This window comes from Trachypithecus francoisi, unplaced genomic scaffold (genome assembly GCF_009764315.1).
Source record: "Trachypithecus francoisi isolate TF-2019V2 unplaced genomic scaffold, Tfra_2.0 Lachesis_group15, whole genome shotgun sequence".
Lineage (NCBI taxonomy): Eukaryota > Metazoa > Chordata > Mammalia > Primates > Cercopithecidae > Trachypithecus > Trachypithecus francoisi.
This window is the reverse complement of record NW_022681460.1, coordinates 78,272,208-78,285,474: the sequence shown is the minus strand read 5'-3', so window position 1 is coordinate 78,285,474 and position 13,267 is coordinate 78,272,208. Positions and strand designations below refer to the sequence as shown.

The window sequence follows — 13,267 nt, the reverse complement described above, 5'->3', positions numbered from 1 at the left end:
GCAGTGAGCCATGATCATACCACTGCACTCCAGCCTGGGCAACAGAGCAAGACTCTGTCTCAAAAAAAAAAAAAAGAAAGAAAAAAGAAAGGCAAGCAAGCAGGAACAGGAAGTTTCTGAAGTTTAGGTCACATTTTGACCTAAGTAATGGTTATATAGGTGTTCACTTTATTTCTTAAGCCGTACACGTTTTTATGTACCGTTCTGTGTTATATGTCATATTTTTTAAAAAGTTACAGAAAAAAAAGATGAAGAATTCAATGTGGTTAGCACCAGGTGGGCAAAGCAGATGTCCATCTTGGGCCTGTCTGAGGTAGTGAGCAGATGCATCATGCCGTCAGGGAGAGCTCTCAATGTCCACAGGCCGTTCCTGCAAAGGCACCTCCTAGACAGTCCTGGGAAAGCGCCACAGGACCTTCAAGTGGAGAACCAATAGCAAAAGACAAGGGGTATCTGCGATATCTCAGGGGCGCATGTGCTCTAGGCAGATAAATAAGACAGACAAGCAACCTCATCAAATCCAGAAGGAGGCCCACAATCTCTCCCAAGACAAACATACTTGTCTATGCCAAAAGGGAGCAAGGAGGCTTCATGACAGCTAAGGGTGGATGCAGTCACCCTTAAAGTCTGCTGTCAGTAACTGTAGAGAAATCTGGCTGGAACAACTTGGAAATCTAGTTTGTAATTTTAGGAAAGGTAAATCATTCTTTTTTTTTTTTTTTTTTTGAGACAGAGTCTCACTTCGTCACCAGGCTGGAGTGCAGTGGCACGATCTTGGCCCACTGCAGCCTCTGCTTCCCAGGTTCAAGCGATTTTCCTGCCTCAGCGTCCTGAGTAGGCTGGGACTACAGGCATGCGCCACCACACCTGGCTAATTTTTGTATTTTTAGTAGAGATGGGTTTCACCATGTTGGCCAGGATGGTCTCGATCTCCTGACCTCGTGATCCTCCTGCCGTGGCCTCCCGAAGTGCTGTGATTACAGGCATGAGCCACTGCACCGGGCCAGCAAATCATTCTTTAATGTTAAACAGGTCGATGTGTGCACAATTGTTTTTAATCACTTGGTGTAAGTAGTTATTTTTTCACATTGTGTCATAAATTCTCAACTCCTATCCTTTCAGGCATAACAAATATAGCCCTCTGACTTTGAATGACATAGGCCAGATTCAACACTCCTCCTTGTGCTCACACTTTTAATTCTAGAGCCATAGAGCATGCTGACCTGCTAAAATGCATTTCTTCAGGAAAGAGCTGTGACTAGAGAACATTTCTGATGCCAACAACAGCTGCTCTGTGAACTAATTCAGGCAGGAGTGTACACAGAGACAGTAACTAAAGTGCCTGTTATACACACTGTGAGAAATTATGTTTATCTCCCTCCCAAGTTGGGCTTTTTGGGGATGGAGGCTTAAAAGTGACATGTCTTTATTTCAGCCTTTAATATGCTCATAGTTGTCAAATGAGGTCTACAGGTGACAAAAAAGCAAAATCTGAAGGTCTCATTCAGCTTACTCCTATCTCTTGATTTCTTTTCTACTTAGTTGTAGCCCGTTCCATAAAACTAAAAACTATGCAGATAAATGTTTAGCCAGATTTAGGCTACTTATCATCACAGCTATCTCCAATGAAGTTCATGAAGGATTCAAACAATGCTGGATGTAAAAAGGGTAGACTTCTTCTGGAAACTCAGTAAGAAGCTGAGTGAATTCTTCACAGATAATGAGATCCATCTTCAAAAATTTATTTTTTGTTGCTAGCCAGGTGTCTATTGAACCAAATATTACAATGCCATTTTTAAATCTGGGTAAATGTTGAGTATCTCTTATCCGAAATGATTGGGACCAGAAATGTTTCAGAGTTTGGATTTTTTCTGATTTTTGAATATTTGCATTATAACTACTGATTGAGAATCCCTAATCCCAAAACCCAAAATGCTCATATGAGTACTTCTTTTGAGCATCATGTCAGTGCTCAAAAAGTTTTGGATTTGGGAGCATTTCAGATTTCTAATTTTCAGATTAGGGATGTTCAATCTGTACATGTTTGTATCTTCATTAGCAGTGAACCATTACCTAAATCTCTAGTAACAAAACAAATCAAGAAACAAAACCAAGACATTTAATCTAAAACTGTGACCATCACATTTTATCAAAGTCTCCAGAGACTCTCCAACTGTAAATACAAAAGGTATCTGCTATATTCAGATTAGAGTAGAGCGAAATTATACATGGACAAGAGCCTGCTCCACGTGCCATTTTACACATCTTGAAAGACTATCTACTCTCTCACATGAGGATGGGAGCAGGAGGGAGTGGTGGAGTTAGGGGACCTCCCAGGGCTTTTCTTTCTTCTCTGACTGAGCCCTCTCTCCCTGTGTGCACAATGTACCTCAGGCACACCTCCATCACACTACTGTCTGTTTACTACTGTAAGACAGTAAGCTTGCAGCAGCAAACCTCAAGACAAGCTCTGCTACAAGCTGCTGCCAAGACAGCAGGCCTAGCTCTTTAAAGTTGAGGACCCAGAAACTTTCATCCATTCATTTAAACAGTCCTGGCATAGAACCGAACAAATGCTCAATATTGATTAACTTATGTCTATTATCCGCTTTTATGTACTAAGTCAAACTCAGTTTTTTCAACATTTTCCAGTAATTCTGTGGCTTCTTCAGTTAATCTGTTAACTACAAAGGATTTATGCATTATTTTACAGAGTATATATTTACATTTCATTATTCATTTATTGATACTCGCTGTGTCATTTCCCCTCACACTTTATGGTTCCCAAGAGTAGACTAGCTCCCTATAAAAACTGACAGCCTAATTCATACAATAAGCATTTAATGGAGATGAAAAAGCAATAACCTGTTTAATATTAAATAATGGCATTCTCTTCTTAAAATTATGGACACAGTAAGAATAGAAGAAGAAACAAAATAGATTACTCACTGTGAATAATTAGCTACCTTTCTATATTTTTAAGTAGAGGATGCTGAGGTTGAATGAACTTAGACTGATAATTTATATAACATCAAATCTTAATAGTGCCACATATTCAGGGACTGATTTTTTAATCTTCACTGAAATGAGGTAATAAATACCTTGTGCTCATGTTGTGTTTATTTCAGGTTGCTAAGATAATACAGGGGAAGAGGTCCATGAAGTTCTGTACATGTGGTTAAAAGTAAATAACTGAGAACAAAAGAACTCAGATAATCTTTCTCATTTCATCCTTCCCAACCACTGTTCATAAGTCTATAATTTATCTAAAATCTCTTACGAAGTTTTAAAATCCAGACTTTAAAGGTTGCACTGCAGGAATTTTCCAAAGTTATTAATTTTATTAATAGTAAATCCCTTTGATGAACCAACCATTTTAGAGCATTAAAGCAATTATGAAAGCATTTATCTTTTCAAAATCAAATTCAAGTTTAGGCAAAACCAGCGGGGATATATGATATTTCATCTAGATGTACTACATATTCAAAAAGAAAAGCAGAAATGCCTATAAACAGATGTTCAGTTTTTCAAGGGGAGAGAAGTGAAGTCCTGATCTGGAACTTGAAAATACATGAAATAAGGAGTGAAGCACAGTTTCCTGGAGAGTGATCAAAAACAGTCGAGCCTGAATATTCAAACTCACACATACCTTCATGAAAGTGTTTTCTACAAGCCAGACCATGTAGTGCTCTGTTGCTTAGGAGCTGGGCAGAGAAATACTAACCAGGCACTGCCTCAGGGATTTGTCCTGGGAACGGTGCCATTTAACATTCTTATTAGTTATTTGGTGGAGGAAGGTGAGCTATAAGTAGAGAAGTTCCTGGTCACAATTTACTAAAGATAAATCACCAGGAACTAAAGGGATCTAGAAAAACCTCTGGTTGGATTTAGGTACACTAAGGGACCAATATTATGACAGCAACAAAGCTCAAACCACAACTCCAAGGCCATTTACAAACGAACCAAACAAATGCCATTCTTCTCATTTAAGATTGAAGTCACTAAAGATAGAGGTTACTCAGGCTAAATAAAAAGGAAAACCAACAATGCCCTCATTTCTGAATAGTCCAATAGCAAAGCTATGAGATACAAGATACCAGAAGATATATTAGATAATCTAAGCATTACAAAAGATTAAAGGAACAAAAAATAGAGCCATGATCTGAAATGTCTGCACAGTTCTGTTCCGAACACCAAATCTATGGTGAACCTATGGATAGCTATTCTTTCTCTCTCCAAGCAGAAATTATCTGCCCTCTTTAATTCCCATACAGTAATTTTTGGTTTGTCTCCTCAGTATTTTCCACATTGTGATTTGCACAAGAGATGCAGGCATAAATTCTTTGAGAGCTAGGACCCTGCCTTTGTACTCTGCAATTCTGCCAGAATAACAGATTCCCAATAAATAAATCATTGTTAAAGGCAGTATAGTGTAGCAGTTAAGAATATGAGCTCCACAGCCTCAGACTGTCCAAGTTTAAATCCTGGTCCTACTGCTAATTAACTTGGAGATCTTGGGCAAGTTTCTAATTGTTGTGCTTCTGTTTTTCCATCTGGGCATAGTAACAGTAGGCAGTAGGATCACTGGGAAAATTAAATGAGGTAATACATTTAGTGGACCTAGAACAGTACCTGGCATTATAGGTAAGTGTTTAATAAATGTTATCAGTCATCGTAGTGGTGGTACATTAAAGAATGAACCACTTCATAAGTGACTGGTAGACAAGATAAAATTATTTTTCTAGATATTCCTTGTATCAATGACAGAATTTCTCCCAAAGTCAAGTCTTCCACAATAGGATAAAATACAGAGCCCCAGTAAAACTAAATTTCAGATAAATAACAAATACTTCTTTGGTATACTAATGTCCCAAATACTGCATGGTAGGAGAAGTCTGGTGGGAGCAGCATCTGGTAGAATAAGAAGTTTGGTTTGTTGTACTAGGAAAAAGTCTCTGAATTTTACAAGTCACTCCTTCCTCTTTGAAGAACTACTTTCCTTCTTTGTCACCTTTAGGCTGCCCTCCTTGCCACACATTTACTTTTTAACTTCAACAATAAATTGGGCCGGGTGCAGTGGCTCAAGCCTGTAATCCTAGCATGTTGGGAGGCTGAGGTGGGTGGATCACACGAGGTCAGGAGTTTGAGACCAGCCTGGGCAATGTGGTGAAACCCCATCTCTACTAAAAATACAAAAATTAGCAAGGTGTGGTGATGCACTCTTGTAATCCCAGCTACTCAGAAGGCTGAGGCAGGAGAATTGCTTGAACCTGGGAGGAGGAGGCTGCAGTGAGCCAAGATCACGCCACTGCACTCCAGCCTGGGTGACAGAGTGAGACTCCATCTCACTCTGTAAATTCAAGTAAAAATGAGAATTTTAAACTAGATATAGGAATACATTCTTCCTATATTTTCTACTTGACCAAGTATACCTTGCTCATCTGCTGCCAGAACCTAGGCTCAGAGAGCCCAGTTGGGTGCTACGCAGTTCTGATAAATCAAACCATTTAGCACATCTTCAAAGTCTATATATAGGTCCTTCTTCTAGCCGGCTTGAACTAAACAGAACAAACAAATGTGTTCGAAAAAACAAATTGGTTTTGAATACTTACAATGGTTTTAAAAAGACAGTGGCAAAACTGCCCATGTGAGCAGTGGTTTATTTGGATCAAATTAACACTGGTGGTTTAAACATGCTAAAGTGTTTCTGAGAAGGTGTGGGCTCCTGGAAATAGATTTGCATATCTGCAAATAGGCAAGTTTTTGCAGAGACCAGAACATCTTAGGCATGTGTATTATCCCACTTTCACACTGCTGAAAAAGATATACCCAAGACTGGGTAATTTATAAAGAAAAAGAGGTTTAGTGGACTCACAGTTCCACATGGCTGGGGAGGCCGCACAATCATGGCAGAAGGTGAAAGGCATGCCTTATATGGTGGCAAACAAGAGAACTGACAACCAAGCAAAAGGGGTGTCCCCTTATAAAACCATCAGATTTAATGAGATGGTTATTCACTACCATGAGAACAGTATGGGGGAAACTGCCCCCATGATTCAATTATCTCCCACTGGGCCTCTCCTACACAACACATGAGCATTATGGGAGCTACAATTCAAGATGAGATTTGGGTGGGGACACAGCCAAACCATATCAGCATGTATTGGGTTGTATTTATGATATCATATAAAGACACAGCCTACTACACATTCAATAAAAGTAGATCTGGTTTTATAGATAGATATCAAGTTTATACTCTCAGGACCCAATAACCAAGAAAATAAGCTCACAGAGGATGCCATCTTACCCCTCAATACTGATTTGAGATTGAGTTTGGCTTGGCGGTGCAGGTCCTCAACGCAGGGGGGTCTTGTGGTGGGAAGGAACACATTCTCCTGCTGGTGCCATGGGGCACTGTAGTGGACTGTCCATCGGCTCTCCTCATCTAGGTTGGAAACCGCTATAGAAAAAAAGATAGAATACATTCAGGTGTCAACTTAGGCTTCATTAGCTACAAATTCATTACATCATGATGTGTTTCCATGCCTAACACATCCACGAGTAAAGGCCGGCAAGGGAGCAATGAAGCAAATTCCAAATTAGATTTAATCTTAGATTCCAGGGGTCTTGCCCACAGTGTTTTATTTATAAAGGAAAAGCTGAAAGTGTCCACCCTCCAAACAATGTCTTCATAGAAGCATTTGCTCAGTTAACTGCCTCCCAGCATTTCAGGTCCTCCCTTTACTTCAATGTTTGAAAACAATGGACAGAATTGATAGAGACCTCCAATTCCTACTTAACCCCCTCCCACACACACAACAAATATCAGTTACTCAACTGTATAATGCCATTGCAACAGTAAATGTTAGACTGTCCTGACAGAAATGAATTTCCTACCAAGAGGTTTATAAGAAATATTCCCTCTCTACAGCATTATTTAAAGAGCATCACTGTTATAAACTCAATTACATTTTTAAAAAATTAAGCGTAAACATTCAATTTACATGTAAATGACATAGCTAATAAATGTGGAGATCCATTTGTGTTACAAAATTCCCTCTGCATTTTCTGCTTTCATGAAACGCTTTTATATTAAAAATTTTTTAAATTACAATGCAATTGACTCTTCCCAGCTCAATCCAATTCAACTAAATTTTCCCAGCACAGAAGAGACCGAGACATTAGAGGATAAAATAACAGGTAAAATCCTGAGACAAAGATAAATCTCTATAATAATTTTCCTTTAAATCCCCGGAGGCTTGAGACGTCTCTAGTTCATTTTTCCTGACAACACAAGCTAAGTTGGGGCATCAGTGGAGCCCAAAATGAGGCCGACAGCACCAAAACAAATTCATCAACAATGTTTTAATACTTTCTATATGTCTGCCATGTAACCCAGGCATAAGAGAGACTGGAAAGGTATTGGAGAAAGTCCTTGTGCTGAGTCATTTGCTTGAGGTAGCAAGTGTAACCCTTGTAAAGCCAGCAGATACTTGAATTGTGAGTGAGGAGCAAGTCTTCCTGACTCTGATCTATGCTATAGAGTTCACACTGGGTATCCATGTCCCCAGCATAACATGTACCCGGAAACTAGACCATAAAATGAATTCTCAAATAACGTAAGAACACATGCATAAACTATTAAATCCATTTGAGGATATCTAAAAATAACTAAACATACTCTATAGCACAGTTATTAGGGCTACTTTAAAGAGCAAATGAAGCAATATACATAAAGTACTTAGCTCAAGAAATAACTCAGGTAAAACACGGTTGTGGCAAGAACAGTAAAAATTATTCTAACGAGGCCCCAAACTTCGAACCGTCATTGTCTTGTAAACCTGGGCCACAGGTTAGCGCTCATCTCACATACCATCTTTTCTACAGCTACTAAATTTTACAATCTTATGAATCTGAACAGGATAACTCATTTTCAAAAGGATCCCACCTTCTCCATAAGTTGCAAAATGAGAAAGTAAACATTGAGAATTAGGTATCAGGTTAAAAACAGAAATGTCCAGTGTGTTTCCTGCTTAGTGTTTGACAAAAGCAGTATGTGCATTCGGCACCTAGTATTTCACATAAACTCTTGTTGAGCAAACGTTTTGCACGGTGCATACAACTATCAATCTTAATACACAAAATCCACAAAGACCTGACTTAACCCTCATTTGTGTTTCAGAAGAATCTAGCACTGGGCCAAACTCACCATATATCCCCCCCAAGTGTAGCCAGAGTTCATCAGTGTTTTGTGCTAATGTCCATTTTTTTTAAAGATTGAGTTACCATACTTCAGAGTTAGAAACTATGGAAAATGGAAACTTTTCCTATTTGCCAATTACAAATCAAATCCAAGTAATGGCATTCGTGTCTGCACCATCAGTCGCACCATCAGCCCCACTGCACAGCTACCAACTGGCTACTATGAGAAAGTCTCTTTCGCTGGTGTTCCTCACTCTCGCCAGGGGCACTTTTAATCTGTCCATCCAAAGGCAGCCTTCGGCAAGAAGCTGCAGAAAATCAGCACACCATGCTGCTCTTTGTAGCTTTCTCCAAAGCCCCCTTTTATCAATGCCCCTACCCATGCACATTTATCCAGTTTAAATCACTGGTCCAAAAACTAAACTAAACTAAAATAAAACAACAACTATGTAAAAACAAAGCCAGGTAGTTATAAAAATTATTATTTTCAAGAGAATGAAGAAGCAACTAGATTAAAGAAATTTAAGTCAATGGTAAGCACACAATAAAGCCACACTACAAAAGCTCTGTACCTTACAACAATCACTGATCAGTCTAGACGGTTTGTGCTCGCTCGAGCTCTTAAATACACAACAAAGAGTGCCAGGGAGTTATAGGGGATTATCTCCACCAGAAACATGTCATACATTACACAGAGGCTCCCTTACCTCAGCTGCATATTTAGCCAAAGAATCAAAAAATCATACACTGGATATCAAGGGAAACATAAATTAAGTACAAGAATTTTTCCCCCTCTTCAAAGGACTTCTTTTGAAAAGCACAAAAGAAGTAAATTCACTTAAAACCCCAATCATAAATAAATAAGACATGCTAAGATCACATAATACTGTCCTAGAGTTACAAAAGTCTGAGGTATTTAAACAACCTGGTATAGAGTTTAACTCATGCCTATTATGCTGTTTCACACTCTAATTTAATCACACAAAGGAACGAAGGACCTAAAACACACACATGGACACACACACACACACGAGCACACAGGGACATACACACATACGGAAACATATGCACACAATAGGTAGTAGAGAGAAAAGGAACTACTTACTTTTCTTCTTAAAAAGTTTAATTAAAGACTTAATCTTTGCATTAATGAAGACCACCATTTCCAGGGCACCTACATAGAGCTTAGAAATGTAAATCACATTAAAAGCTCAGCCCATGAGGCAGGTGGCAAGCTTCGTCCTGCTCCAGATTCTAACTTTTCTTCCCCCGGTCTCATATCCTTAGACATCTGCCCAGGCTGATGTAACTTTGAGGTTGAGCTTATTGTCAGGCAGTTACAAACCATTAACAGTCCTTGAACCTGAAAAACTCCTACTGAAACCTAATCTTTAAGGCTGAGAGCAGCCAGTGACATCGTGCACAGAAAGAAAGAGAAAGCCAATCACGGTTCTTATTTGCATGACAGCCACATCAGGCTTTCTGCCTCAGTGCCCATTCATTCAGTTTTCTCTCCAACAGATCAGAAGCTCCCCCTCTCTGAGCCCACAAAAATAGTGCAGATTTTCCTCTATGGAAGTCAGGATGAAACAACTGTGTTCCCCATTTCACTAAGCCACTATGAACATCCAGATCTTTTACAGGAGCTGCCAAGTCTGACAGCAATTCCAGTTAATTCAGGGTATATGGGATTTGAACTGATTTAGGGGGTAAAAAAGCCAAACTATTGTTTCCCAACCACGCCCCAGGCTCTGCCTCCATACCAAAGGAACTTGTGTACAAGCAGTAAAACTTTAGAATGGAATCTCCAAGGAGCTGCAAAGATGACTTGGTTACATTTTTGTGCAAATTAGGATGCCCTGTCTTCTCACCCTTCTCTGCCAGTGATTGAGAATCAGCATTGTGTGTTCCAAAGCGTGATGTTATTTGCATCTAGCTGCCACAACAATCAAGGAAAAAAAAAAGAAACCACCAAAAAAACACAACTTTCCCACTCCAAACAAGAAATTAGATAAAGTACCCTAATCACTTTAATCTTTATTTTAAATGTAATTGTCACCTAAGCTCCTGGTTTTCAGAATTCCATAATCGCCCTTCCCTCACAGTCGTCTCAAACAAACATTATCTGAGTTACTCTTTAACTTGAATATACCATCCAGAGTGCTGGTTCTTTTACCCATTTGCAATTAACCACAGAGGACTAGGGAAGCACAAGCAGAGACGAAGAAATCAGAAACAGAGTATAAGAAGGCACTGGAAAAACATATTCCAGGGGTAAAGGGATAGGAGAAAAAAAGAATATAGATCAGGAAATACTACAAAAAGGAAAAAAGGAAAAAAGGAAAAGAATCTTCCTCACATCTCAGCCCAGTTCCACTTCATGGCCACTTTTGAAACAATTTTGACAACCTCTTATTTCATAGCTTTGGGCCAGACTTATAACTCAATGGAAAAATGTAATAATCCATTAATTCAAAACATTTAGTTTATAACAAAGACTTTTAGTCAAAGAATAAAATTTATATAAGGGGCTCTGTCTAGGGAAAGCTTTGAAATGATACCTTCTCAAGTCTTTCTATGCGCTTTATTTTTTAATCAACAACAAAACAAAAAACAAATAGAAACATTACCATCTTATCACACATATTATCAGATTTCCAACTTGTGTTCTTTCATTCTATATATAGCTTTATTTTAAAGTAATTAAATTGCCAGATGGCAAATGAGAAACGACTGAGCCTGTAAGTCAGATTATGTGGCTGCCTTAAATTAGCGGGCAAAGTTCCCCTTTGGAAAACAAATTTATCTGCAGAGTGACCTCGCTCTGCTCATTGCCTTAGACACAAGGAGAGTTGTGGGCAAAAACACTCATATGCACAATCCACAAGTGTTTGAGGTTAAGTGTCACCATGCAAATGTCCAGTGAAAACAGAAATGTTTCTTTTGAGAAACACTGATTATGCTCAATCCTTCATAGCATGTAGCTTTCCATGTGTTCAACAATGGCATCTGAATATAGATTCATTCCTCAGAAAGATAAATACTGGGCACCAATGCTAACTACTACTCTTTCATTTAGTTGGGATACGTCATTGGACAAAACAGGTGAGATCCCTGCCCTCATGGAGCTTAAATTATCAGACACTAAACTACAATTTTATGGTATATTAGGAGACGAGCGCAATAGACAAAATAAAAAAGTTGAGCAACATAAAAGGGGGGGTTTGAGGGTGGCCAGGCTGCAGTATCGTAGGAGTCAGGGTGGTCCTCATGAAAAGGTGAGATTTGAGCAAAACCTTGAAGGAGGCAATGGCAAGAAAACAAAACTCTGTATAATGAATCTCACTGGCTCTCATTTAAAGACAGAGAGAGACTCCTCAGGCTGTGAGACACATTTCCATCTCCCAGGACCAGAGAAGTGCTCTTTCCTCTCAGAAAATGAACTGTAGGAAGAATCTTGCATGGAGTAATTTCCTTTCTCACTCAATATTAAATGTGATATAAAGTGGCCACAGTTGTTCCTCTGTATCCATTTCAGGATGCCCCTTGGATACAAAAATCCTTGGATGCTCCAGTCTCTGATATAAAATAGTATTTGCATGCAACTTATGCACACATTCCTATATATTTTAAATCATCTCTACGTTACTTCTAGTACCTAATACAATGTAAATGCTTTGCAAGTAGTTGTTATACTGTATTGGTTTAAAAATATGTATTTTTTAATTGCTGCATTACTTTTATTGTGGTTTTTTCTCCAAATATTTTTGCTCCATGGTTGCTTGAATCCACGGAAGTAGAACCCACGGATATGGAGAGCCAACTGTACTTGGTTACACACAAGGAAGTGGTAAACCTAGGGGGAGAATGCAGGCTTCCATCCCGGCATCCTAGGATGTCTCATCCTCTGTGCATTATTCCACACTGCCATAATAACACCATAAAATCTAGATTTTCAGGAAATAAACCAAATAAACTATCACATTTCTTGCGTTCTATATTAAGTTGTATTTTGAAAGTGCTTATTAATTAGAAAGTTTCCCCAATCAATTGCCAGCTCTTACTTTACATCCTTCATATGAGCATGAGCACAGGGAAACGTTTTCATCATATAATTTGCATGCCTCAATGCTGTGGTTGATGGAAGAGCTGTATTCTTCTGGAAGTGTATTTTTTAATTGTACAATTTATATGTGCAACAGAAAAGATATAAATCCATGGTACTTCCGATGCCAACTTCAGCCATATATGACAGTGGCAAAAAAAAAAAAAAAAAAAGTTTTTGTAAAGATAGGGTACTATGTTGCCCAGGCTGTAGTCAAACTCCTGGCCTCAAGCAATCCTCCCACCTCAGCCTCCCAAAGTGTTTGCATTACAGGCAAGGCCCATTGCACAGGGCAAAAAAAGAAAAAGAAATGTTCTAATGAACTAGACATGAAAAACTTGACACCAATGCATAATAGCGAAAAGCAGTCCCCCTCTGGAACCATCCTACCCAGGTGACCAGCCACTTACTAGAAGAGTCACCTCTCCATCCCTTGGTTTGCTCATCTGTAAAATGGGATAACAACAGTGTTTTTATCACCAGATCATGATGAGAACTAAGAGTTATTATTGATAAACTCCTTAGAACAGTACCTGGTATGTAAACATATGTAAGTGTATGTTATATCAATGAATAAAATCTCAAGAGATAGCTTAGCAGCCTTCTGCTTAATAAAGGGCCATGCGTTCATGCAAGGAAATCAGCGTGGCAGACCCCACAGCTGTCTTTCTACTTGTCTCTGACTTAAACTGCCAACTCCTCGAGTAATTGCTATATACCCCCTGCTTCCAATTTATATCCACATATTAATTTTTCTATTGTCTAAGATTTTATTTCAATTTTAAAAAAATTCTCAGTGGTCATCGGTGAATTTCTGATTCCTACTAATGGTGTTTTTCTTTCTCCTCACCTTCCTAATGATCTTCTTAATCATATACTTCCAACCACCCAGCTCTTGATCCTCTTCACTGACACTGCAACACACTAGTTCCTCTCCCACATGTGATGGCTCCTTCTCTG

General features: G+C 38.9%; 1 protein-coding gene across 4 annotated transcripts in view; it reads right to left on the bottom strand.

Annotated features, from left to right (window-relative positions):
• Window positions 1–13,267, bottom strand: part of NHSL1 (NHS like 1) — a 153,089-nt gene that overhangs the window by 67,793 nt on the left and 72,029 nt on the right. For 3 of the 4 annotated variants that reach the window (XM_033235315.1, XM_033235316.1, XM_033235318.1), the window contains exon 2: window positions 6,308–6,460. In XM_033235315.1, the coding sequence (XP_033091206.1) occupies window positions 6,308–6,460 (153 nt within the window). Of the gene's footprint in view, window positions 1–6,307; window positions 6,461–9,307; window positions 9,578–13,267 lie in introns of those variants that run through there. The other variant, XM_033235317.1, reaches the window with a different exon arrangement.